The sequence below is a fragment of the Ictidomys tridecemlineatus genome, chromosome 10 (assembly GCF_052094955.1).
Source record: "Ictidomys tridecemlineatus isolate mIctTri1 chromosome 10, mIctTri1.hap1, whole genome shotgun sequence".
Taxonomy (NCBI): Eukaryota; Metazoa; Chordata; class Mammalia; order Rodentia; family Sciuridae; genus Ictidomys; species Ictidomys tridecemlineatus.
In genome coordinates this window covers 63,111,676-63,138,366 of record NC_135486.1, presented here as the reverse complement: position 1 = coordinate 63,138,366, position 26,691 = coordinate 63,111,676, and the positions used below count along the sequence as shown (strand labels likewise).

Here is a 26,691-nt window from a genome sequence, read left to right as displayed (position 1 = left end):
TCCTGCATGCTGTACATGTCAGAGGGAAGTAAGTCTTCATGTGTTTTAGTTAATGCTCCAAAGATAACAACGAGCTCAGACTCTTGGCCACAGACATTTCCAGATACAAATGACAGACTAATCACAAATTCTGCCCCTAAGGGTCCTTCATGATATTCCCCATCTCTAAGAGGTCACAAGGAGAGCTCTCTCTAGGAGAGCGCTCTCAGGTACGGGCTGGCTCATGTGAATGGCCCCAGAACACTCCCATGTACAAGGATGGGGGCATATTGAGAGTCAAAAGCTCAAGCACAGAGACAGGGATCCAATGTGAGCACTGGACATTCTGCATGGTTAGACCAAATTGTGAGCAAATCAGGCAAACTGTAACCTCTTTGAGCTTTAGTTTCCTCACCTGAAAATAAGACCACATGATCCCTACTTCACAGGTTGTTCATGAGGATGAAGGGAAGCCAGCCCTCCTTAGCCACGGGGTACACATCCCAGACTCAATCACACGAAGATCCAGGTAATTTGTGTGTCTCTACTGAACACGTACAGAATCTTTCTCTTGTGATCACTAGTGTGACATCTATACATAGCATTTACATTGTCTGGGTACCTTGAGTAATCCAGAGATGACTGGAAGGACATGTGTGGGTCATAAAAGATAAGTGTCCATGGACTTGGCTGTCAGGTCCCTGAAGCAGTCCCCACAGACACTAACGTACAGCTGTTTGTGTGATGTAGTTATTTGTACAATGCAGTTTGTTCCCCCAAAAAGTCATTAATAGGGTCCTAAATCATCAAGGGAGTCCATTAATGTGACTGAAAATGTGCCATAGCTAGACAGATACAACTGTTTCCCGGGCCATTTTCAAACTCAGTTTAGAACACGCTGTGCCCGAGACCTGTGTGCAGTCAAGCTTGTCCGCACCCCACTCAGGAGGTGTGCAGATGAGGATTGGCCTCTCGAGCTCAGAATAGGAATGGTTTGAGGATGTCCATGAGTCAAGTCAGAGGACACAGAGCTCTCCATTTTTTGAGGCTACACAGGGATTGATGGCATCTTTAAAAGCCATCACAGATCAGAACGAGGGAATCCTGGATTCTAGGCCCAGTTTCAGATATTACTGATGACAGGGCAGATGGGGGACAGAGACAGGGAGAGAGAGAAGATAGATGGAGACAGGTACAGAGGCAGGGGAGAGAGGCTGAGGCCAGTGCCCAGCCACAGGCTTACATCCTGCGTGCAGCTACAGTGTGAAACGATACCCCCACTTACTTGGACCAACGTGAAAGGGACTTGGAATACTTACTCCCTACCAGCAAAGTCTCTCATGGAACTCAGACCCTGGGTTCTACCAAAGTGCTAAGCCTGCCTGGCTCCCACAGGCCACAGCCCTCAGCCTGGCAGTGGTCACACAGAGCTGTGCCAAGTCCCCCACACTCTTGTACACACCCATGATTTCAGACATCTGCTTCCCTGTGCTGGAGCCTCACAGACTCACACAGCTTCTAACGAAAGGAAAGACGATGACCTGCCTGTGCCTGCCCCTACCTAAGGCAGCAAGTTCAGTGACACCCAGGCTCAGGCTATTCTCCACCCCATTGTGCCCGCAGGAGAGACAGGGGCTCCCTGCATGCATTTCCAGAGGGAAGGAGAAGGACTCATACAAAATGCCTTACGCTGGGCCTCTGAACATGGTCTGCCCTCCGGAGCATCTCCTGGAAACGCTGCCACAGCTGCTGGAGGGTCTCTTGCTGAGGGAGTACAGGACAGGAGGAATGACATCTGCCCAGGAGGGGAGAAAGGACTGTAAGTGCCTCTTCAGGCCTGCGCTCAGATGCTGGGGAAGGTGCCACAGCACAGACCGAGTGTGCCCCACAGGCAGGGACAAGGTGTGCAGACCCGTGGGCTGAGAGGCACAGGCAGGCCGTTGGGGATGGCAGAGCAAAGTAGTGTGGGCAGCAGTGCGGGGGACATGCAAGGATGAGCAGCAGAGGAGCAATTGAGGTGACTGCTCTAGAGTCTGAGGAAGCCATGTGTGGCATGGCGCAGAGCCGGGACAAGACCCAGAGAAGCAGTTCCACTCTGGGGAGCTCTGATGGAAGTGCTGGCCCCTGGCCAAGGAAAGCAGCATAGTCAGGACTCAGAGACCTGGACTCAGGCATGGCGAGAGCTGCTACCCCCAGCAGGGCTTCCCTGTGAACAGAGCCCCCTGGTGCTGTGCCTGGGGTCTCCTGAAGTCTCAGTGACTCCACTGTGGGTCACCAGGCACTGGAGGCTTTTTAAGCAGGAACAAATGTCTTTGGAAAAGGAAACACTAGCGATGTGCCAAGAACAGGTACCTTTCCAGGTCATGGTCAGTGATCAGGCCCTTCAAATCCATTCACTCACTCCTCTGCCACAGCCTGCTGTTTCCTCAGCACCCAGCATCTCCAACGAGACTATGGCACCCAAAGGACCTGGACCCTCCCAGGCACCCAGGCACCCAGCCCCAAACGGCTGAGCCACCGCATGTGAGTGCTCCCGGCTCCTGCCTGCCCCAGCCCACAAGGCTCTGCTTCCCATTCCTAGGTCTCCACCAGGATCTTCTCACCCCAGGGACACTGTCCCCTTCCTGAAGTCTGTGGTGTGTCCTGGGTCAGAGTCAGGAAACGAGGCAACACACGTGCAACCTCAGGCCAGTCCCCTCCCTCCTCTCTGGAGTAAGGCAGGTGCCCAAACCCATCTCTGAAAGGATGCCCATGGGATGCTGGGCAATGCCAGGTTCATGGGGACTTGTTACAGATTTTGTCTGTTCTCCATTGTGTATTCTAGGGACAGGGACCTCAGGGCCACTTGGAGTCACCAATCTACATTCTGTTCCTGGAAGCCATTTTCCATGCTTCACAGAGCTTTGCTGTGCTTTTGTGAAGAATACACACTGCAGATGTGGAGAACCCCCCTCGCAGCAAGGGGGTCCCACACACAGGGCATCCAGTGGCAGCCACAGCCCCGGGGGAAGCACAGACTGGCCGTGGACCTTTCCATGTGACTCCTCAGAGTTGTGGTTTTATATGATTAAATTACAGATGTAAATTCTTATTCCCCTTTTATTGAAAAATCAATGTGCCCTGGGAACACACCTCTAGGGTAGAGGGTAAGGAGAACAGGCATGGTGCGCTACCCGGCATCGCTGGGCACAACTGCGTGAGGCACCCACTATTGGCACAGCTACTCCCAGTGTTCCCTTTCCCATCTGGGTTTCCACACCAAGCCACCAAGCCTCCACTCCACTCCTTCCTCCCCTGCCTGTCCCGCTGCCTGTGCACAAGGAGAGAAAGTGGTGTGGTAGGCAGGTGGAGCAGGACATCACCTGAGCTGAAGCTGTGACATGACACGAGTCTCTGGGCCACTCTGAGCTCTCAGCCCTCTCCTCTTCTCTGCAGAGATGATTTGCTTCTTGGAGGACTTAGTGGGACCAGAGCCTCCCTTCCCTGCTTTCTCTCTTGTTCAACTCTCAGGGCCTCCCCAACCAACCCCAGTCTGCCTTGTTAGATTGACAGCCTCTAGTCTTTGCCGCCTCCTGCTATCACCCACTCCCCGGCCCTTGTGACACAAGCATGTAAATAGCTCTGCCATCTGGTCACTGGATTCAGAGGCCTGCTCATCCTTCCTAGGTTCCCCTCCTCCTGCAGCCCTGCACCCCACCCATTCCTTGTCCTAAGGAAGGCGACCTGGGAGTGCTCTCCAACTTCCACCACGACTTTTCTATGACCAAGTTCAAAAATCTCATCTCAGGCTCTGCCTCTGCCCTAAGCAGACTCAGGCCCCAACGGCCTGCCATTAGGAGGCCCTGTCCCTCATGCCAGTGTGTCCTAGACTCAGCTCCTGATGTTCCTAACATGCTCTGAGTTTTCTCCTTTGTGAGATGCAACATGATTTTTCACAGAGCTGTGAACTGTGAAGGTCATCTCCAATTCCCACTCCTCTGTACAAGCCATGGTCAAGGTCTACAGATTCTTCACCCACTTCTCCAATCTACACCTCCTTTGCCAGCTTCACGGCTGCCACGCTGCCTCCCAGCTCTGGCCAGAATTCACCTCAGCCCTCAACAACCCTAACCAGTCACCAAGGCAGGTCGTCTATGGATGCCTCCAGACAAGCTCCCAACCTGGCTGGGTGTCCCCACCTGTTGGGGATCACAAATCAAGTCAAGATGGCACCTGGCAGTTTGCCAGGAGGAGTGGTTTGTGAGGCAACGCCGCCGAGCCATTAAGATGGTGGAGATTCCTTATTGGCCGATTGCTGTATCTGGATGATGCTAATTGAGTCAAGCTGTGTGTTATCAGTTAGGTATACATACCACTGTTGTTCCGTAATAAAGCAGTTCCCGTTTCAACCTTCAAGTTGCTTGTCACCTCCCAGTTACTTTGCCCAGCCAGACTGCAGCACCCACCTGCCATCCTCAAGCAAGCTGACTGTTCTGCTTGCAGCCTTCTTCCCCTTGATTTCTATCAAATCCTATCCCTGAGCCTCTGGAGGTTTTGCAGCCTGCTATACAGAAGTCTGCTATCAACTTGAAGAAAGAGGCTGTGTTGGGAGATTAGAAAGAATTTGGAAAAAAATATGTATGATCTCACGTAAGTTAAAAAGTCAGAATGCAGAACTGGAAGTATGAGAACAGCTCTGTCCTGGGAACTGCACGTGAAGACCAGGACCTGTGACAGGCTACCCAGGGCATCGCTGTAGAGTCAGGAGGCTTACATTTAGGGGAGGGGCTCGGTAGGTGTGTTTTCTTTCTTTTCACATGTTTATACTATTTGAGCATCTCTAACCCCAAACCCTGAAACCCCAAAGGCTCTGAAATCAGAAACTTTTTTTTCTCTACAGTGCCTGGGATTCACCCCAGGACCCCACAAATACTAAGCAAGGACTCTGCCACCGAGTCACACTCCCAGCTCTGAAATCAGAAACTTTGTGAGCACCGAACAATACCTCAAAACGTTTTTAGTTTCAGAGCATTTCAGAATTCTGACTTTGGAATTAGGGATGCTCAGCCAGTGAAGTCTATGCAAACAGTTCGAAATCCAAAAACAGCCCACCCTGGCAAAATGAGAGAAAATAAGAAAGGAAAAGAGAATCAAATGAGCCAGCATCTGGGAGGATCATTCTGTGAGACCAGGAGAGTCAGTGTGGCTGGTAAGCCATGAGAGGTATGTGTGGCCACTGCTCAGGACACTCCACCCACTAGCCCCAGAGAGGCAGACATGCGCACCGCCAGCTCAGACATTGCCTCTACCAGGAAGGGGGGGTGACCAAAAAAACCAATGGGTTGCAGATGTTTGAATTCCTCTCCTAATATCATAGATTTCTTAAGGGAAATGCAAAGCCAGGCTCCTTACATTTTGTACTTATTCAAAATCAGAAGAGGAAAGAAAACACTTGAAAATCCTTAAAAATCAAAGTACTCTTGAATGTTCCCATGCCCTGCTCTGCATTTTCTGAGCCAAAGAGATTAACAGAGAGACTGGGAAAGAGGAGAACTGAATCAAGTTGGCATCAACCCCAGCAAAACTCTGAGCCATCTCATGTGTTAGGAGAGGGGGGCTTTTGGCTAAGAAATAAAGTGGTTCTTGGCTGGGTTGATATAAATTATCTTCAAAAACAGAACTGCTGCCGGAGCAGCTTGAGTTGGTAAGCCTGAACCAGTTCTAGACTAATGGCTCATGTTTCATCTCAGATGAGTCATGACTGAATTAGGGAAGCCAGCCTGTTGAGAAGCCACAGAACAAAGCATCTCAGGAACAAATAGTGGCTTAAAACGTCTGTAGTGGCATCTAGTTTAAGAGAAATGGGAAGTTAAACAGATGATACAAAGACTGCACCCCATTGTGAATAACTCCTAGGACCGTATTATACTTGGCAACTCAATTATAGGTCTGAGTTAACAGGCTTCTCCCACTGAACCTCTCCCTGCTGCTTCAAGAAAACCTCCACCTTCTCTGGCTCAAACATTCACAGTTAACGTCTGGATCCCACCACAGTCCCCTACTTCCCATCTCTCCCTCCATCTCTGCAAGTCCCCCTCCCAGTGAGAACAGCCCGGGGTTTGCAGCCCTGCTGCAGATACTCTGCCCCAGGACCCCAGCCCCAGTGCTCCAGCCCAAAAGTTTTTCTAGCCATTTCCTCTCTAACCAGTTTTTTCCTATTCCACTTCTGAGAGACGCCTAATTACCCAGCCTCAACCAGTCATTTCCAGGATGGAATCAGCTCCCTGATCCAGGCAGAATATATTCTTCTCCATCAGATTTCACTCATTCCTTATTTTAGTCCTCTCAACTGATCTGTATTTGTCTTCAGAAGCGGGAGGACCATCTCCTTGGACTCACAACAGGTTGAATATTCTCAGGTTTTACACACATCTAGATTTTCAAATATCTGCATATGTATATCTTGGGGTCGGAGCCCAAGTCTAAACAAACAAACAAAAATCCATATATGCTATATACAGAGCATGAAGTTAATTTCACATAGCATTTTTAGCGTGCCTACATTTTCACTGTGACCCCTTTCTTGAGATCAAGTGTGGAATTTTCCACTTGTGGCATTATGATGCTCAAAATTCATTTTGAGGGCATTTTGCGGGGCTTGGGGTTTTCAGATTAGGGATGCTCAGCCTCTTCAGGACCAACTGTCATTTCCCAGCGAGTTCTGAAGTTCCAGTTGAGCAGTCTGGTGGAAATGAAAACTGAACTATCCAAAAAGCAGTGCAGAGAGCTCAGGAGAGGGGGAGGGAAACAAGACAAGGCAGCTCCGGCTGGCCCCAGCCTATTGTGAACTTCAGAGGAATGTTCTCAAGTCACTTCCTTGCATGTAAACTGAGAGACACTACATTAAACTCTCAACATAATTCAGATTACATACATATCCCTCCCTATCCACAGGAACTAGTCTCAGGACCCTCAAGATTACCAAAGTCCATGGCTGCTCAAGTCCTTCTATAGCAGTGGCATGGTATCTGCACAGAACCTGCACTTCTGCCACACAGTTTAAGTCATCTCTGGAGAACTTTTAACACATAATGCACTATAAACACTATGTAGACAATCGTTAGACTGTTGATAAGGGGGAAAGTCTGTATGTGTTCAGATGGAATATAATTTTTTTCTGAAAATTTTTTGATCCACTATTGATTGAATCCATGGACATGGAGCCAAGGATAGGGAGGACCAACTGTATTTAAATAAATGACTTTAGCTTATTTTTAAAGTAACAAAATAATTTTTCATCTTGATCCTGATGGTGACTCACCTTTCCAAAACGTGCTCCTGGGCCCTGCCCTCCCACAGGCCTTTTCTCCCACTGCCCCTCCAGCCAACTCTGACTATTCTGTAAGCCACTGGCTCTTGGCTTTAGGGAGTCGCAGATCTTTGAAAAATCTGGGGAAAGCTACTGACCCTGTCCATAGGAAATGCATGTGGTGCCACCTCTTCCCATGCAGCCTGGGATGGAGATGTGCCACACTACAGGCATGGGGCATATGCTGCCTTTTCTGATTCTGCAAAGTTTTGTGTCACTTAGGACATCTTTATAAGCACAGTGAACACTTCTTACCTATCCTCCCTTCTCTGTGTTCTGAAGGGTCAAACATGGATCTCTCTGCTGGATGTGGATGAATCCCAGCAGGAGGCTGGCAGCAAGTTACAATGACAGGGCAAGGGAAGGAGGGGTTCTGGAAAACATGGAGCCTGCCCAGCGTCAGCAGCTGCAGAGAAGAGGCACTGCCACAAGGGCACCTGACCAGGGGTGCGTGGGGTGGGAGGGGAACCTGGCCCTGCACTAGCACCCACAGGAAACCCATTTCCTTCTGCGAAGGCCCTGTGCCTCTCCAGTGGCCCTCAGGCCTAGACAGTGTGCATCTACTGGGTTCCCAACTACCTCCTCCCTGCAAGGCACCAGGCTCTTGCTGAACAAGGTGCACCCACTGTGAGCCCCGGAAAGTCCTTACTCAGAGGCTGACTCTCACGAGCAAGAGAGACAATCTCCCAGGCAAACGTCACTACACAGCATCACTCCAAGGGCTCGCAGAGGGGTACCAAGTGCTTCACATACCAGCGCTTTCATCTTCTGCCATGGAGGGAAACGTCCCGGGCACTTACCGGTATTTGAGTAATTCTGGAGAGTACTTAGACTTGGCTTTGAAGATCACCTGCAATGACAGGAAACAATGAGGGTAGTGTACCAACGCTGACACAATGCCGCCACCACCTGGAACCCGCCTGCCCGCACACCCAGGCCTGCACACCTTGCCTGAAATAGATGCCCACCTTCCGTGAGAACTTCTGTTATATACACCGATTTTTCAAGTTGTGCTTGTAATTTTAAATGTTTGAAGTAAAGGTATTTAAAAATGGTTAGAATAATTTAAAAAGAACAACCAAAGTGAAGGTGGCACTGATCTACTACCAAGTGCTTCTCTTACTTTGACATTCTTGGTTGAGACCAACAGTCCACCCTTTTCACTAGAATTTTCACTGGCACCAAATTAGCATTGCTCAAATGTGCCCACCTACCCAGATCTCCCCATTTGCAGTGTCAGATAACAAAACATCTTGGAGTACAGAAGTATTGAACTGGACTGTTTTTCTCTAAGAGAAATACTGCAGTTTACACTCTCAGGAGCTTCAGAAGCCTGCCCAATGGCTGGCATGCGGGCACAGTGGCTGGCATGTGGGCATGATGGGTGTGGCATTCTGCTTGGCAGAGCTGTGAAGCAGGTGAAGGGGAGGCAGGAGCAGAAACCTACTCACTCCCACTAGGGCAGGCACAGCTGCCACTGCATTCATGGACGAACCTCACCGGGCTTTTGGGGGGCCAGGCAGAGCAAAAGCATGCGAGCTCCCGGGCTAGCTCTCCCTGGACCCCTGGTGGTGGGTGCACTGAGGGAGGAAAAGGGGGGAATCAAGAGTGGAGAGGTGAGGATCTCCCTCCAGAGATGCGCACGCACGGCAGCTCAGGAGACCCACCTTTCATAGGGTCTGGACCCTCCAACCAACATCTCCCCACCCCCTTGCCAGCCACCCTCCTGCTCTGTTTCTATGAGTTCATCTTTTAGAGTCTACACAGCAGTGGCACGGGCAGTACTTGTCTGGCTAGTTTCACTTAGCATGATGTCCTCCAGCTCCACATTAGCAATTCCTGGAGACCTAACCCAGCCTGGTGGCAACAGTTAACTGCACCATGTCACATACTTGAAATCTGTTAGGAGGGTAAAGCTCAAGTGTTCTCCCTGCAGAAAATGAGAGTAACCATGTTCAATGATGAGAGTCTCCATCAGCGTGATTGTGGGCATCATTCACTATAGATACACACGTCAACACGTCACATTGTACACCCTGAATTACATGATTTTTGTCAAATACAGCTCAATAAATGGGGGAATAAAAGGACCCATTCCCTACTTCTAAGCAAACTGTTCCATATGGACTTTCTAAACCTGCCCTTGACCTCTGGGCCTTTTCTCTTGCAGCCCTATGCCACAATGTTCCCAGGAGCCCCATCACCCCTTAACCTGCATCACCCTCCTGGGAATACCCTGGTGACATGCGCCCGCCCTCTGCACACGGCACTCCTCTCAGGATCTGCTCAGTCCCTGCAGTATTTGTCTAAGGGACTGATGCATATCACCTGAGGCCAAAGAAAAAGTGTCCAGCAGAAGCTTGGGCTCTCGTGTGTAGGAGGCACAGGCAACCCTGGAACCACAGTGGGAACAATTGAGTACAGTTGTCCCTTGTCTAAGGAGGAAGTGGGAGCTGGTTTGCTGGACGGGTATCTGAGGGGAACCCCAGGAAACCTTTAGTGGACCTTGGGTGCCTGAGGATTCAGAGAGACTGTGGGCTGATATGTGAGGCATCCTTAGGAAGCTTCTAGAAAACATTCTTCTGATGACTTTCTCAGCATTTCTCAGAATTTCATATACAGAGGAATTCCCTGGGGAACTTTTGAAAAACCAAGTCCCAGGTCCCCTTTTGGAGATCCCAGTCCAGAGGGCCAGGAAGAGGCCCAGGGATCTCAAGTTCACTAAGTTCTCCACGTAGTTCTGACATTGCCGGCCCAGGACTACTGGGGAGATGCTGACCCCAGAGAGAACGAGCTTCCTGACGTAATACACTGTGGAGCTGTGGATCACTAGAACATTCTGACTGGTGGTGATTCAAACGTAAAACCTTCTAAAATGGCGGGGTGGCCACCCCCCGTAAGTCAGAGCAGTAGTGTCAACATGTGAGGTGAGAAGCGGGACACGGGGAACACACTGCTGCAGCCAGCCCCCATCCATACTACGTGTCACCTTGAACTTCCAGGAATGTGCCACCAGGAAGGACTCCGGGCCAAAGAGTCGCTGAGGGGGTGGTTACAGGTGTTCCCACAGGTTTCAGTCAGGCGGCTCCCCATCTCCACCTCCCCAGCAGGTGAGTCTGCCAGCTACCTGGAGGGATGCTGTGGTTTCTGACAGAAGCCTTGTCACAATCCTAAACTCCTTTTGGAAGTAAGTAAGGGAGTTCACCCATAAATACACTGAGATCTTTGGGGCTCTGGTCGTGGCACTACAGGTCAGTGTCCCTGCCTGAGTCCTGACCACCTGCCATGGGAGGGGGACCAGGCTCATGACCTTTGGTACGTCCCTGCCGCCCACAGTAAGTTACAGCCTCACTTAGGAGCAAGGAACTGATTAATACTGACTCGAAAATTCTGTTACAAAATTTAACAATGATCCTTACAATTCCACGAGGCCTCCTGTTAGTACTTAGGATCTTGTTTTTAATGACAGGAGAAGCAGCTACACTATCTTTTTTAAAATTCGACCTTGTCATAAAAATATACAACTTTCTTTTCAGATTGTGTGCCCCGATTGTGGGACTCATTGGAGTCAGGGGACTCACTCTGTCTACTCTGCCCAACACCTGACACAGCTGCACTGCAACTGTGTCACCCTGTGGGGTCTCCAAGCGAGTGGCAGCCTTAGCCAGGGCACAGCCTGGGAGCACGGACCTGGGGATTCAACTCTGTACAAAGTGCCATTGGGAACGAGGGAAGAGGATGTGACAAGCCCTACCTTCAGCGGGCTTGGGGCGCTCCTGGAGAGGCAGGAGCCAGACACATAGATCATTGCAACAGAGGACCCCGGAGGCTCCAGCCTCACCTGGTCAGAGCAGAGACCGGACTTGCAGGTCATGGGCTCAATCTGGGCTGCTACATCGGCCCTTCTCTGCTTCTTGGCACCTGCTGCAGATGTAGCTCTTGTCACAGGAGAGACAGAGAAGGGGTCTGGGTGGATTAGGGTTCATCCATGGCTACTCTGGGGTCTCTGCTCATTCCCACTCGTTGGGCAATGCTGTGTCTCTTGCCTGGGACCTGCAGAATGGCATCCCCAGCCAAGAGCTGCAAATAGGCAGAGGGGCCCATTGGCAGTGAGGCCCACCTGTCCTCCGCCTGCCACCACCGTCCCTCCCCCACTCCTTTACAGAGAAAGCATTTCCTCACTTCCCTCAGTCCCTGGCCCCTGCAGCCCTATCCCTTTCTAGATCTCAGTGAAAGAGTTTCCTAGGATGGTCACCAAGAATTCCGTGCAGTCTTTGAGTCTTACAAACATTCATATGCTTTGTCCTAATAAATTCCACTTGTAAGAATTTACCCTCTGTTTCTCAAGCTATTCCAACAGAATTAGAAATTAACCACAAATGTTATTGAACATAATGTCACGTGACCAATTTTAGAAATCAGTAGGAAAACACTTGTTTCCCTCCAGGAATTCTCAGAACCTTTTAAATGCTAGTATATTGTCAGTCTCCAAGAGGAATGCACGGGACAAGCAGGTAGGTGGCCCCAGGAGGTGGCAGCCTGAAGCCAGGCCAGGAGTGTGTGGGTCCCTAGGTAAGAGATGCTGAGGACTCAGCAGAAAACTAACATCACTACAGAAGGAGAGGGGGTCAGGATTGGGGACCAGAGCAAATGGCCAGCACTATGACTGAGAAGGTGAACACAGGTGTGTGTTTAAAAGCAAACCAGAGGGGCTGGGGATGTGGCTCAAGCAGTAGCGCGCTCGCCTGGCATGTGTGCGGCCCAGGTTCGATCCTCCAGCACCACATACAAACAAAGATGTTGTGTCCACAAATAACTAAAAAATAAATAAATATTAAAAAAAAAAAAAAAAAAGCAAACCAGAGACACGGTAGATCAGAGGCTGCCTAGGCCCAGGGGTCGGGGAGTTGGGGAGTGACCACTATTGGGTACAGGATTCTTTTGGGGATGATGAAAAAATTTCTAAAATTGATTGTGGTGGTAGCTGTAATCTCCATAAATACAGTCTCAGTAGGACTTCTATCTCAATGAAGCTGCTAAAAATAAAAGGCCTAGAGAGGAAGTCCAGCAGGCCCCCTCAGTCGCAGTGGCCTCTCTGCTGGGTGGGGACGATCTGCAGGAGGTGAGGCAGGATAATATTCCACCCACTCTGGGGAGCGAAGGAGGGCCCTGGGGAAGTTCACGGCCACTGAAGCAGGGGAGGAAGTGGGAGCAGTGAGTCAACTCCAGACACAGCTACTCCTCAAACATGTGTGCTGTGACAGGCAAGACGTCACTCAGGGGTGCAGGGTCCTCGTTCCTAAGCCTGGGTGACCCAAGTGGGACCCAAGGAGGGTGAATCAGGCAGAGGCAGGGCCCACCGAGGGCCCCCTGGAGAGGGTGGAGAGTACTGGGGGGCGAGGTCACGCTGCAGGTTCCCGGTGGCTTAATGGAGACTTGATAGGAATGGCCAGTGAGTGTGCAGGGTCCTGCCTTCCCTCCAGTCCCAGGAAGTCTGCACAGTTCTGAACATACCAGGCTTCTCAGGGGTTGCCTATGGCAGCGACAGGGACAGAGGAGGGGCGGAAGCAGAGCTGGAGGACAAGGTGAGCTGCAGCTCTCACGGGTGTCCTGTAGACATAGCATTTCGCCTGCCCTTAGCAAGCTCCCTGTGCTTTTAGCATCACGGTCTCTGCTTTTTAAAGTCCCACCTAGAACCCCGGCGGGACTCAGCAGGCCTGTGATGGTAGCCTGACCTGGCTTCTCTGGTGGCTGCTGGAAGAGGGAACGTGGGAACCCCTGTGGTTACAAGCTGGCCTCCTCATCCCCACTGTGGTGGCCCTGGGCCCCAGTAGTAGCCCCATGCCCTTTACCAGGCCCTTGCAGAGGACAAGGGCACCCAGGGCACCGCTGCTAATATGTCTGCTCCTGCGGAAGCAGAAAGGCCTGCAGCCATTGAGCCCTCCTCCTGACCCATACATCATGGCCTGCTCCATGCCGACCTGCCGACCGGCACCCCCTCCGAACTCCTGCCGCCATGTTTCCCATGACTACAAGTGTCATTTGCCATCTCACAATCATTCTAATGTTGCATTGGCTGCTGCTGGCAGATCTGTCCCACGTTATTCTTTGTGGGTATGACAGTGTCCCTTGTGCATCCAATGAAACCCAACCCAAGAGCCCTCTGCTGTCCCCAGAGGCAGTGCAACTAAATGAAGCACTGTACTGCCAGGCTTGCCAGTGGCCCTCAGTGTGGCCACTCTGCTTTGTAAACCCCAATGCAACCTCCTTGGAGGCACCTCTTCTGCGACCCACCTCCTGAAATGCTACCCGCAGAAAAGGACAGACACAGGGCACTGTGAATCCCTCACCCTCCACAAGCTTCACACCCTGACCCGGGGGCTTGTGGTCCTGCCAGCAGGCTGAGGCCCCCAGAGAGACCCTCGAGTAATGAGGGGGATCTGAAACTGCATGCGCCAAGTAAGCTCAAGGCCAAAGAAACAGTTTCTCTCTCAGTTTTAAAATGTATAAATGCAAACTCCTTTGAAAATGTCACATATTGATGACTTGTTTTTCTTGGTACTAGAATGGAACCCAGGACCTGGCACATCCTACACAAGTGCTCTACCCCGAGACTCGCTCCAGCCCCGTAAGCATTTTATTACAATATTTCATGTATACCAAAAAGAATCATTGCTGACCCTGGTGTGTCCACCACTCAGCTTCACCAACCTTGAGGTACCCACTGCTTTGTTGTTAAAAACAGAAATGGCACAGGCACCCTGGCCAAGCCCCACTGGGCTCTGTGCTCTCCCGGGTCATCACAGTAGTCACCTAGCTTTGGTAGCTTTATACCCAGCAGCCTTATCTGTTACTAGGTGTGTCACTCAAATGACCTTCAGGACGTCCTGCATGGCTCTACCCTGCTCATAGAGGTACCAGGAGACCCACAATCCCCCCTGGATTGCAACTGGAACGTGTCTCTGTTGAAACACAGGACTCTGGCTCACGCATCTTCACCAGGCCACAGTGTTGGCCACGGTCTCAACTGGCCACTGCTGCGTATCCACCTCCAGCAGAGCTGCCTTGCGTGGGCTCAAATCCTGGCTCAACCAGCTGAGTGGGCATGGGATAGTCACCACACCTTTCTGTGCCTCAAGTACCTACCTCATCTGTACAGGAGACGAATAACAGCACCCACTTCATGGGCTTTGGAGATACTGAGGTGAATTAACCACGTAGAGCACTTAGACAAACACCCGCCCCTGACAATTCCTCTGTTTGTTGTCCCTATGCTGCGGCTGCTAGGACTCTCTGTCCTCACACGTTCCCAAACCATGTTCTCAATGCGCAACTACGAGTCTGAGATCGCTGGAGCTTTCTTGACATAAAAGGAACCCTTACGCTCAGAAAGGTGAGGAACAGACACACTCAGCACCTGCTCTTGGTGACTCTGTGCTGCCCACTTCCTAATACACTGGGGAAATTGGGCAAGCCCTGAGGCCACAGTCTCCCGGGCGCCAGTCACGAGTCAGCTGCCCCAGACTGTTCCCACATGCAGGGAGGGCCTCGTTCAGCAGAGCAGGGGGCAGGACAGCCAGGGTCCCTCAGATCCAGATGGAGGACTCTCCCCTTCTGCAGGCTTCCCTGAAGACCAGGAGGCGGCCTCTCCAAGAAGCGAGGGCAAGGCTGCTGAGAGTTGTTTTTCTTTCCTTCCAAAGGTCTGATGCAGGCTGTGGGTCTGGGGGCTGAGGACGGGGCAAGCATGCTACCCACGCACACTCCTGTGTCCGCAGCACCAGTGTGACCGGCCCCCGAGGCTTCGCTGGGCACACAGCCCCACAGGGGAAGCTGGTCGGGGTTTACAGGGCAGCTGGGGCTGGGAGGTAAGGACACCCATGTTCCCTACCCTGTACCCACCCTGGGGACACCTAGAGGATTCTCAAGGGAGACTCCAGGGCAAAAACTAATCTTTCTGCTCACATTAAAGCAACTGAACAAGAAGAGAGGTAACTAATGAAATCCTCTGGAGACCAGAAACAGCGGCGCATGATAGGGAGGAATCAACCAAGAGAGATTCATAAGCTAACCAACTTAGCCCACCTGGGGCCTGGCGACCAACGTAAACCAGCCCCCAGTGAAGTCAACAGCAATTGGCCACCAGCCGGCTGCTAGAATTCCAGGAAGCTATTGCAAAGGAAGAAAAAAATTAAGGGATTGTGTGGTATGTCCCCTTTGTTTTCTTCTCTGAATGCAGCTAGTGATGGGAAATGCTGGTCACCAGCAAACTTGCAACTGCCCTGTGCAGGTCCTCGCCATGTCGGCCTTGGAGATGGGGTCTTGCTCTGGGCATGCTGTAACTAGTGGCTGTGTGGCAGGCACCGTGGCTTGACCTCCCAACACCCCTTCTCTCCTTCCTACCATTGCAGCAGAGCCCCCCCATTCAGGGCCACAGGTCATGTGGCTGAGTGCATCCTTCCCAGGATGCCCCTTTCTGCACAGTGAGACTCAGCAGAAGTCTGCGAAGGATTTCTGGGGACACTACACCTTCCAGAAAATGTGGTTTCTGCCCTTCCTCTTCCCTGGCTCCCCGTCTGGAATGTGGGTGACCATGGGGATGGGACGATCCTCTATCCAGTGAGCTAAGAAACGAAGAAGACCCCACTGTGAGGGAAGGGGCACTGCCCAGCCTGGACTCTGGTTCTCACTGGGTGAAGAAATAATGCCCTTTAGTCCACCGAGTCTGGGTGGACCCAGGTACACATGGCCAAATACAAACCCACTGGCCCCAGTCTCTCCCACAGGCTGGCCCTCACACAGCCTCCCCCTGTGCACAGACACGAGGAAGGGCCTTCGATTCCACTAGCATCACTTCAACTGGAATCAGTGTTGGTGTGTACAAAGGGCATTTGTGTCAAACCATTTTCCTCCTCTTAACTTCCTCAAAGAGAGTTCTGAAGATCAACCAACCCAGAGACACCTTTGGTTCTTGAAGCCACAGAACCCCATTAAAAGACAAGGAGCATGCTGGGGCAGCCCCCGTATGCCCCGTCTGTGTGGGGCCAGCCAGGCCCAGGCCCTGGTCTTCATGGGTCAGTTCCCCACTCTGAGCCCAAGGGGAGGCCTGCTCACTGTCAGCCCTGTGCTGACTCAGAACCCAGAACCCCACATGGGGCAAGCTTCCTCCATCTGCACTCTGCAAACCCCAGAGCGCCCCGGGGTATTCTCAGCCTTCTCTGATCCCGAGAGCTCCAGGGTGCTGTTCCACTGACCTGTCACATACCACTCCTATGCGTCTGTGCGTGTGTGCAACTGTGTGTGTGCACATGTGCCCCAGGAGACAGGAGGTCAGCCTCACAACTGGACACTCCACTCTTGATACTCAGAAAACATTCCAATAAATGCTTAGTGACAGCCAAGGGCCTTCACCTTCACAGACAGAGGCCATCTCCGCTTGCAGCCTCCCTTCCTAAAGGACTCCCCTCTCTCCAGTTCCTCAACCCAGCTCCCCACCTCACAGAGCCTTGAGCCCATCCAACAGCACTAGCACAATCTGGCTGCCCCACAGGGCTGGCGGGGCACTTGGTCCCCATGCTGGTAAGTCACCCACAGGCAGGCGGCCCACAGGGGACAGGGGCTCAGGCTCTTGGGAAGTGTGACTCTCCACATGAACCTAAACACACCAAACACTGGCCCCCAGTGTCCCTGCTTTTCTGTGTCATCTTGTCCACTGAGAGCCAGGCCCCAGGGACGAGCCTGGTCAAGTCCATGAACATTCTCTGAGGCCCGAAGTGAACTGCTGACCTCTCTGGGCTTGTGTCTGGGTGTCTCTCTGTGAGACAAGGTGAGTACAAATATTCCTTACAGTGCCTTGCAGAGGGCGCCTGTGTCCGCTGCCTAGGGACCACACGGGTTTCCCTGCAGCCTGGCTTCTAAGGTGGCAGTGCCATGCAGGCTCTACCCATCCAGCAGAGGAGCCCCCCGACCCTGGAGGGCACGTTACGCAAAGTCAACAGTGAAAATGCCCAACCTACCCCCAGCCCACAGAACCACCTGCTTCAGAATGGAAGGTTTTCCCAGAGAGGCTTTCCCTTGCTGGACACACTGCAGTGTTAGATGATGCTTCTGTGTCCTTCCACTGGGAGGAGGGCCACAGGAACCCCTGGGGGGAGAAGCCACATGGTGCAGTGGAGCGTGACTCTCACCTGGGACCAGACCTAGGGCTGCTCCCAGTGCTGCCCCCAACTCACTATGGGACCCTGGGCAGGGCTGTAAGGGTCAATGGTCAGGAGGGTGAAGGACAAGCCCACCCTCAATCAGGAACAAGGAAAGAACTGAGGATGGCTGACCCTAAGCAGGAGAATGCACTCTGTGACAGGTTGTCACAGAAGAGGGACCTCCTGTGCCGTGCTTGAACCCAGAAAAGAAGCAGAAATCATCTGCACCACTCTTCATCCTCAGGGTGGTCTGAACCCAGAAGCTGCCCTGAACACACACGTGCAGGGCCCAGGCTCCAACCTACCTATAGCAGGTGCAGGAAGAACAGCCTTATGGCTTCCCATACACAACCGGAGACCAGCAGGGAGCTGACCTGTCACCCAGCTCTGTCAGAAGATGCCCCAATTCAGCAGCATCCAATAAATGGCTGCTGGGAGCAGGGCCAGGGTAATGGGGTAGACTCCCAAAGACCCAAGCTATAGGCAGCAGCTCTGACCAAGCCCTGTTCCCCAGCACAGAGCCAGCCTCTCTTGGTGGATATCTAGTTTTGGAAATATTTTTATTTCATTTTCCTGAAGTGAGATATTTTTTTTTAATCATAACAAAATTTACTGCACATGGATCTGACTTATACTTAAATAACATCAAAGCCACTGATGTTGTTCTGAATGAGTGTCCTCAGGGAGAATAGTGAAGGTGAAGGAATGCATACAGCTCCCAACACCCCACACCCCACATCTGGAGTCACCTCCAAAGGGGCCATAGCTGAGTGACATCAGCTGCTGCACAAGGGAGAAACTATCTACACAAAGTCTGTCCTCCCCTCTCAGAGCCAAGTTCCACAGAGGCAGGAACCACTCTCAAGCTTGACTCTGTGCACAGCGTGGCCGACACGACACCCAGGGGCAGCAATGGAACACCCCGCTGTCCAGCCGCCATGGAACAAAAGGCCTTAAAAAGGAAGGATGTGCCACGCGCTACCACGGGATGAACCTCAAAACCATGTGCTAAGCGAAGAAGTCAGGCACAAAAGGACCTGTATGATCTTGTGAACTCTCCAGAACAGGTCAAACCAGGGCAGAGGGCAGACTGGTGACTGCCAGAGGCGGCGGGGAGGAAGGGAGGGAGTGACCGCTTCATGGGTGCCCAGGCTGGACGTCATGGGTCCCCCAAGTTCATATGTCAGAAGCTTGGTCCCCGGTGGGCTGGTACTGAGAGGTGGTGAATGATACTCCCTCAAACCAGGGAGGAGCCAGAACCTGCTTCTGACTTGTCTGAATGACTTGCCCAGAAAAATTACAGAGTAAGGCGGCAGGGATCTTGGAAAAACACACAGGTTTGTGGTAACCCGGGGCCAGGAAACTACAGCCCCCAGCTAATTCCAGCTTCAAAGTGTGAGCTAAGAATAGCCTTTAAAGGTTATTTTAAAAAGAGAGAAAAAAGCACATGCACAGACCACATGTGGCTCCCAGGCCTAGAGCTGGCGGAGCTCAGGGAACCAACTCCCTGGTGGAGGGAAACCTCTCAGGCTCCATCTGTCCTTGCAGGTTACGATGCTAAACTCCAGCAGCAAGACAAATTTAAAAAGACACTGAGGGAGCCTTTGCGGGCCTCTGTTAAGGCCTGTGTCCAGGTACTGCTCGAATTGTTTGCCATGACTATTCCCGTCCTGAAAGAATCGGCCACTGGCAGGTCAGGACCAACGGGCATTCAGCCAGAAAAAGGCTTCCTTCTCCCACGGAAACACAAGGTCACCAGGGCCGGATGGTGAAAGCAGCTCTTGGGACGCCATGGTTGGGCTGTTCCCAAACCCCACGACCCTCGCAGTGATGGTCTTCTCTGGTCAGTCCTCCCTTACTGCCCCACCCCTGCCCTCAATTCCCTATCACATCAGAGCTGAGCAGCTGCTGGGAGAGACAGCCTAGTGACAGCGTCTGCTGTCAGACATGACAGGAGCCAGACTCCTAAACTCACCTGGACAATGGTGCTGAGGACAGGGGTCTGTCCCTGCCGCTGCTTGTCTGAGGGTGGAAAGCTAGGGGAGGGAAAAACATAGCAGACTCTGCAACACCTAAGATGAGGGGAACCACTGCAGGGAGCTCCAGGTGACAGCGGCCCAGCCTCCGCTGGAGCGGAGGCCAAGAGGGCTGGATTGCTGATGCGCTGCAAATGTTCCTGGTATGAAAGAAACGAGCCCCCCTCAGCTGTCAGGGGATTGCCCTGAGGCACCCAAGCAGAACAACCAACAGAGAATAAGGAGCTGGTGAAGAGGAGAGGCCGGGGGACCTGGGCTGCAGTCACAAAGCTCCTTCACAGAGGCGGAGTACAGGGTGAGGAGACGAACACAGCCTGCACATGCGTGCACACACACACACACACACACACACACAGGTATGTACAGGTACACAGACACACACAGGTATTCATACAGACCTGCAGAGTTGGCAGAACCCTTCCTACCACTAACCACACACACTCAGACGCACAGGTACACACCCAGGAACACACAGTGACCACAGGCAGCCAGTGCTAGGCCAGAGCCTGGGTATGGTGCTAAAGGCCAGGTGAAGCATAGTCTCTGCCCTGTGTCAGTATGTGGTCCCAACTCTGCAATGAGACCCCTGGGGGCCTGCAAGCCCTGTTGCTTCCCAAGCATCATACTTCTTCATGATCACCCAGAGGCTGCGAGGCCTTCCTCTTCCCGGTGCCCAGCACAGGGCTTGGCACATGACAGGTACTTGACCAGACTGACTTCCAGGGGCCACAGTAAAAGCCTCTTATTCCTAAAGTCACTGCGTCCCTTTCTGGGAGTGGGGGTGGAGGCATAGTCCCTGGTTAAATGCGAGTTGCCTCCTCGTTTCCATCAACAGAGTGAGCAGCATGCTGTGTGAAGGCACAGGGGATGCTGAAGTGGCAGCCAGGATTGCCAGCTCATCATACCCTCCCCAAGGGTGTGCCAAGAGTCACCACCACTCAGCAAACAGGACAGCAGCGACTTGGAGGTGAAAGTCATTCTGCCAGTGTGGTGGGCTGGTGCAGACCAGGGCATCCAAGCAAGAGCCTGGCTCAGGAGTGTTGGGACAAGATCAGCTGAGTTCTGTACTGCAGGAGAAGGAAAGCAAAGAGCTCCAATCCACACAGCGTCTCCTTGAGCCTCTCCAACCCGCAGAACAAACACTGTGGTTCCCGCTGCCCTGGTACAGTAGCAGCCTTGGAAGTCCGTACAGACCTGAACCCAGCACAGGTTCCCCACCTCTCCAGTTACAGAGCTACCTCTTGATTCACAAGCCCTTGCTGGCCCATGCCCATGCTTAGCTCCTAGCAGCCTCCACGAAACTAAGACTCCTACCATGAGCCTCCAGTTCCCTATGAGCTCGGTGCCCCAGGGGTTCCCGGTACCAGCCCACAGGAGCACATGACTAACAAAGCATCCCTGCTCCAGCCAAGTGGAATCCTGTCAAAGTCCCAGCAGAGACCAGGACACCCAGACCCCAACAGATTGGCCCTGAGGCACGAGGAGCATGTCCCTTATCATAGCACCTCTCTGCCACTGAGAGGGTCACCTCTCCATTTCCTGCCTCCAACCACTGCACAGCAAATGGCAGGAATTTGTCCTAGGACAGGACTGAGGGAGGCTGGGCCCGTTCCATCTGACCGAACGCAGGGAAGCAGAGGTGTTGCAAAGCCTGCTGCCACTCCGCCACCCTCCACACCCGCTCTGCAGGCATACCTCCCCTGCCCAGCAGCTGCCCCCTTTGCTTCCAAGTGTCTCCCTAAGGTCTGGTGGGAGAGGCCATGAAGCCTCGTGAGCAGAGACCCCACACACCTTGATTTTGAGGATCCTGTCCCACTCTGATGCCCCTGTGGAAAAGGGGATCCAAGTCCTGGCACAGCACGAGGCCTCAGGCACACCTGGTCCTGCGACCTCCCCAGGGGGGACTGCGTCAGGCTCAGCTGAGCCCAGAGTTGGCACCAGGGCCTGCTGCTGGATACAACAGGTCCTTAATGCTCCATGTCCCAAAAGAGCTCAGAATCTTTGAGCCACATACCCCTGCTGCACCCTGAGGGCCTGCAGAGAGTCCGCAGACCAGTCCTGCCACTGGCTGCCTCCTCAACACCCAGGCTTATTAGGAGAAGAGCAGAGACAGGAAAGGGTGCTCAGCAGTCTCTTGGCAGAGAGCACCTCATCCTGGGTCACCAAGGGAGCCTGGATAAGCACCTACCAAGCTGGAACCTGCAGGCCTAGCAGGGTAGGCATCAGAGCAAAGGGGTGGGGGAGGGAGGCCTGGCAGAGCCTGGGCCCCACAGGTCTGTGGGCACAAGGACCTGGTGGTGCCTGCTTCCACCTGGGATTTCAGCGGGTAAGAGGGTTCCTAGGAGGGAGAGAGAGGGAGCAAGAGAGGTGGGCCCAGGAGAAGACGCTGGTGAATACCTGTCACCTGTGCAGCTGAGTGGTAGAGAGGCTGCAGTAGCCCCATGGCTTCACGAAAAAAGAAAGGTTAAAAAGGGGGCCCAAAGTCACATGGCTGCCCTCCTGGAAAAGGGACTGGACAGAAGGGAGACAGCAGAGGGGTCAGGGTGAAGTTGAAGCCCACCATGGAGACACGGCAAGGGCAAGCTAGGGCGCAGTCTATCCAGGGGTGGACAGGCTAAGCCACAAGACAACTACCACAGAAGATGCAGGGGCTGTCCCCTCCGGTTAACAGCACCAGATACTCCCTGCTCTCCAAGCCCCAGAGCTGAAGCCAGGCCTGCCCTGGACTGGGGTGGAGAAGAGATTTAAGTTGGACATGAAGATTTAATAACCTACAGGTGTGCCTAAGAGGTTAACCAGGGAGAGTTTAAAAACAGGAATTTTTTGGGAAAAAGTAAAGTGGGCCTGCTCAGTGATCGGGCTACCGTACGGAGTGGACTATAGGCAGGTGGGGCGGGTGCTGAAAGATGGGCAGTGCATGAACGAGGCACAGAGGCATCTCAGGGATGCAGGGTGTGGGAGAAGACGACTCCACACCCATCCACCTCACAGCAGGCTGCAGGGCACTGGAGATAAGTGGTCTCATCTCTGAGCTTCAGGGAAGGGTAACAGTGCCCTCAGTGGAGAGGTTAAGTAAGATGAGAAAGTGTCCTGGCAAAAGGTTCCTCCACCCCCTTGGACCCTGCTTCCGCTTCATTTCCAATTCCAAACCTCCGCCACACTGCTCCCTTCCCAGCCCATCTCCTGCCTCAGAACCCACCACTCTGAAGACTCAGGACCTGCTGGAGTTCCCCAGGGCTTCAAATTCCACTCCTGCCATCCCTTGAATCATGACTTAACTGCCACATGTATACTTGTATTAGCCCAACTGCCTCGGAACCACCACTTAACTGTGCCAAATGTATAGTCTCTATCACTCCAAATGCGACTGAATCCCTACTTATTTGTGCTGAATATATATTGTATCTCCCTAAATCTTAAGGTCCTGGAGAACAGGTGTTTGCATTTAGTCTGGGTATATTTTCCATCCTAAGAGATTTAAAAATCCATCATAAAGGCAGGCCTTACTTGTCAATTTCACAGATGTGGGTGTAAATCCCGGCTGAGTCATTTAACTCGTCTGTAAAATGGACAATGTGGGGCTTGTTCAGAGGGCTGTTGTGAAGCATGAAGACAATCTGCTTAGAACAGCGCCATGCACGCCATTCCCATCCCAAAGCAGATTTACTTGGTCTGAGATGGAGCTCCAGAGCAGTAATTCCTAAAGCTCCCCATTTAGGTACTGCCACTGGCTAAGAATGCTGTATAGGGCAGTAAGTGTGTGGGGACAGCAGGAAAGCACAGGCACTGTTGGGCTGGCGTCACAAGGCCAGCCTCTTAATGCCACTCTCCACCCCGGAAGTTCCAGCGTTCTTTTCTTTGAGCCAGGAATGGTTCTGCCTGCCAGGGTCCGAGATGCGGCCCTAAGTGCCACCTACTCTTGCCAGCCTCCCTGAACCCTCAGGAAAACGACCTTTGCTATGACATCTGCCTGTCTGGGAAACATAAAGAAGACAAGGGCCATGCCTTTGGGCCTCCTGGCCAGAGTGGCTCTGTCTGCCTGGTCATTTTTTCCTTTGCTCAGCATTTACTCACCAACCAGCAGACAGTGCAGAAAATGTGCCGCCCAGGCCCGGATCCGGCTCTAAGTTCAGGATTTGCATATGATTACCACAGACCCATGGCAGTTCCTCACGTTTTCCTTCTTCCCAAAGGGTCAGGAGTGGGGATCTCAATGTGTGATACTGTTATCGGTTCTTGAGGGAACACCAACTTACCTTTTGCATCTTTCTGGCACCACCCAATTTTGATCCAATTACAAAGGCCAGTGTTTGCAATGTAGCCAACTGCCTGAATCAATTTGCAAGTTTAAAAGTAGTACTTGGGGAGCTAGGGGGTGGTTCAGTGGAGGATACTTACCTAGCATGTGTAAGGCACTGAGTTCGATTCTCAGCACCACATATCACTGACAACCAAAGAATATTTTATATATATATATATATATTTATATAAAAAGAATATATATATATATATATATATATATATATATATATATATATTAAAAAGGAGTATTTGGACAGACAATACCACTACTACCTGGACTGGAAAATATGCTGATACACCAGACACATAAGAACGCTCTCAGAGGCTGGGACTGTAGCCCAGTGGCAGAGCACTTGCCTAGAATGGATGAGGCACTGGGTTCGATCCCTAGCACCACATAAAAATAAACAAATAAAATAAAGGCATTATGTCCATCTATAACTACAAAAAAATAAAAAATAAAAAAGGTTCTCAGCTAGATCCACTGAATGTAACGTCTACTAAATGTCACATCTGCCATTTTAAGCCAAAATATTTCCTCCAACATTTCAGCCGGTGCCTCCCACTACACCAGAGCAATTATTTTTCTTTCTTTTTAAATTCAGTGTCATTTTATTTTGAGAAAGAGATGCTGTTAAAAGGCATGGGATGCCTGCAAGCTGCCCAGGAGACAGCTCTTAAATTACCCTCGCCAGATGACACAATTGGAGCCTCTCCCTTGGGCAGAGTCCTGGTGAGAATGGACATTTTCATACTTGGAACAGCTAATGGGAATAGAGATAATGAGGATGGTGGTGGCACTGTTAAACCCTCGTGCAAGCTGGGCATTGTACTTGCAAAGTGTTTACATTAATTACCATACTTTCATTAAGCCAACAGGTAAACCAGCAGCCAAATGAGTTCACATGCAACCTATTAGTTTTTTAACAATATGCCTCATAAAATGAATCCTGCTCCTGTAACAGAGCTCCGGTTAACTTTTATGGCTTTTTTCTTGGGGCCTTTCAAATGAGCTCAGACAGCAAGCCTGACCTCCTGCCGCAGCTGGGGAGCTGGGTGTGACCCCAGACTGCTGTTAGGCAATCCTGTGGAATGAGTTAGTAAGTCGCACTTCAGTAGGGCTCCTAATCCTGAGGTTCAAAACAAACACCTCATCAAAACCAAACCTGGTCCACCCAGCCATTACTTAAAAAAGGTAGTGTCCGGCCTCAAAGTGGGGCCAATATGCAGATAACCTTCTCAGGCCGGGCTTCAGTGCCTTAGGCTTAGGCAGATGGCTGGAGGGGCAGTAGAGTTCGAGCTTCCTCGGGGGCACCCTCCATCGGTACCAAATCTGATGCATGCAGAAGATGCAGCTTGGCACGGAGCGCAGAGGCGCCCAGGTGCCCACGAAGTGGTGCAGACCAAGGGGGCGAGGGACCCGCGGCCCCAGCCCTGTCTTCCGTCTCCTTGCGGAATTACTCAGGAGAAGGAGGCAAGACAGACTCAGAGACCCCAGAACCGGAGCATTCCTCCATCCAGGCAGCTCCACCAGGTGAGATCCGGGCGGCGCGGGGCCGCGTCCCGCGACTCACCTGCGTGAAGTAGAGGTTCATCAGCGTGAGGGTGAAGAACTGCAGGCACACGGGGAAGCAGTAGAGCAGCCAGAAGACGAAGGGGCTCAGCGAGTTGGCCGCCACGAAGTCTCTGAAGTAGAAGGAGAACAGGACCGTCCGCAGCGAGGCCCAGAAGAGGCAGAGGAAGAGGAAGACGCTCTGGTAGCTGAGCCGCTTGTGACGGTAGCGCAGCACCAGCCAGAGCTGCGCGTAAATGAACACGAAGAGCAGCGCGTAGAACACGGTGTAGACCACCGTGAGGCCGAGCTTCACATAGGGGGGCACGGCCGGGGTCAGCGTGGGCGGCAATGAGCCGTTGCGCGCGGGGTCCCAGGGCGGCGCCTCCATCGGGCCGGGGGCGCTGCGGCGCGGCCGGGGGCGCTCGGGCCTCATCGGGGCTCGCCGCCGCCCCCGCGGGGGTCTCGGCGCATCGCGCTGAGCCGCAGCCCCGAGGCCGGAGGAAAGAAAACAAGCCGCACTTCCTCCCGCCGCACCACATGATTCCCTGGGCGGCCTTTGTCTGCGATTGGCAGCGCCGCGCCCCCAGGCCCGCGCGCCCGCGCACGGCTCCGCGGCCCGGCCCGCCCTCCGCTCCGCACTGCGCGCCCGCGCCTCCGGGGCGCCGCTGGCCCGGCCCGCCGCCCACCTGCAGGTCCCCGCCCGCCGCCCACCTGCGCCCGGGCCGCCGCCCACCTTCGCCGCAGGTCCGCCGGTCGCCCCGCCCAGCCGAGGGTGGGTCCGAACTCCAGTCCGCGCTCTCGGCGGATGACAACCTGTTTGCACTTCTATTTTCGTTTAAAAGCAGACACAAAACTAGGGCTCTGAGGCCGCGCACCGACAGCGTCTGGGAGATGTCCACTCCAAATCCAGGAACGCCAGAGTCAGGGCTGGTGTCTGAGGACCTTCAAATCCTCCGGAGGAGGGAGCGGCCGGTGCCTGCGCAGGGCGGCTCTCGGCGCCTGGACGCGAGCTGGGCTCTTTTCTTTTTCTTTCTTTCTTTCTTTTTTTTTTTTTAAAGAGGAGAAGGGGGGAGAGAGAGAGAGAATTTTTTAATATTTATTTTTTAGTTTTCGGCGGACACATCTTTGTCGAACCCGGGCCGCACACATGCCAGGCCAGAGACCCTCGGAGCGCTGGTGGCCGAGGCGCGCCGGCTGCGCCAGGGGCGCAGCCTGCCAGGTCTGTCCAGCCGACCCAGTAGCGCGGCCTGTCCGCTCCTCCCAGGCGGAGAATTG

General features: G+C 52.8%; 1 protein-coding gene across 3 annotated transcripts in view; it reads right to left on the bottom strand.

The window, feature by feature from the left end:
• Positions 1 to 26,022, bottom strand: part of Gpr137b (G protein-coupled receptor 137B) — a 40,577-nt gene extending 14,555 nt beyond the window's left edge. For 2 of the 3 annotated variants that reach the window (XM_078023093.1, XM_078023094.1), the window contains exons 1-2: positions 25,436 to 26,022; positions 8,128 to 8,177 (exon numbers count right to left, since the gene is read on the bottom strand). In XM_078023093.1, the coding sequence (XP_077879219.1) occupies positions 8,128 to 8,177; positions 25,436 to 25,849 (464 nt within the window). In that variant the 5' untranslated portion in view covers positions 25,850 to 26,022. The remainder of the gene's footprint in view (positions 1 to 8,127; positions 8,178 to 25,435) is intronic. The other variant, XM_005320354.4, reaches the window with a different exon arrangement.
• Between the last annotated feature and the right edge of the window lie 669 nt (positions 26,023 to 26,691).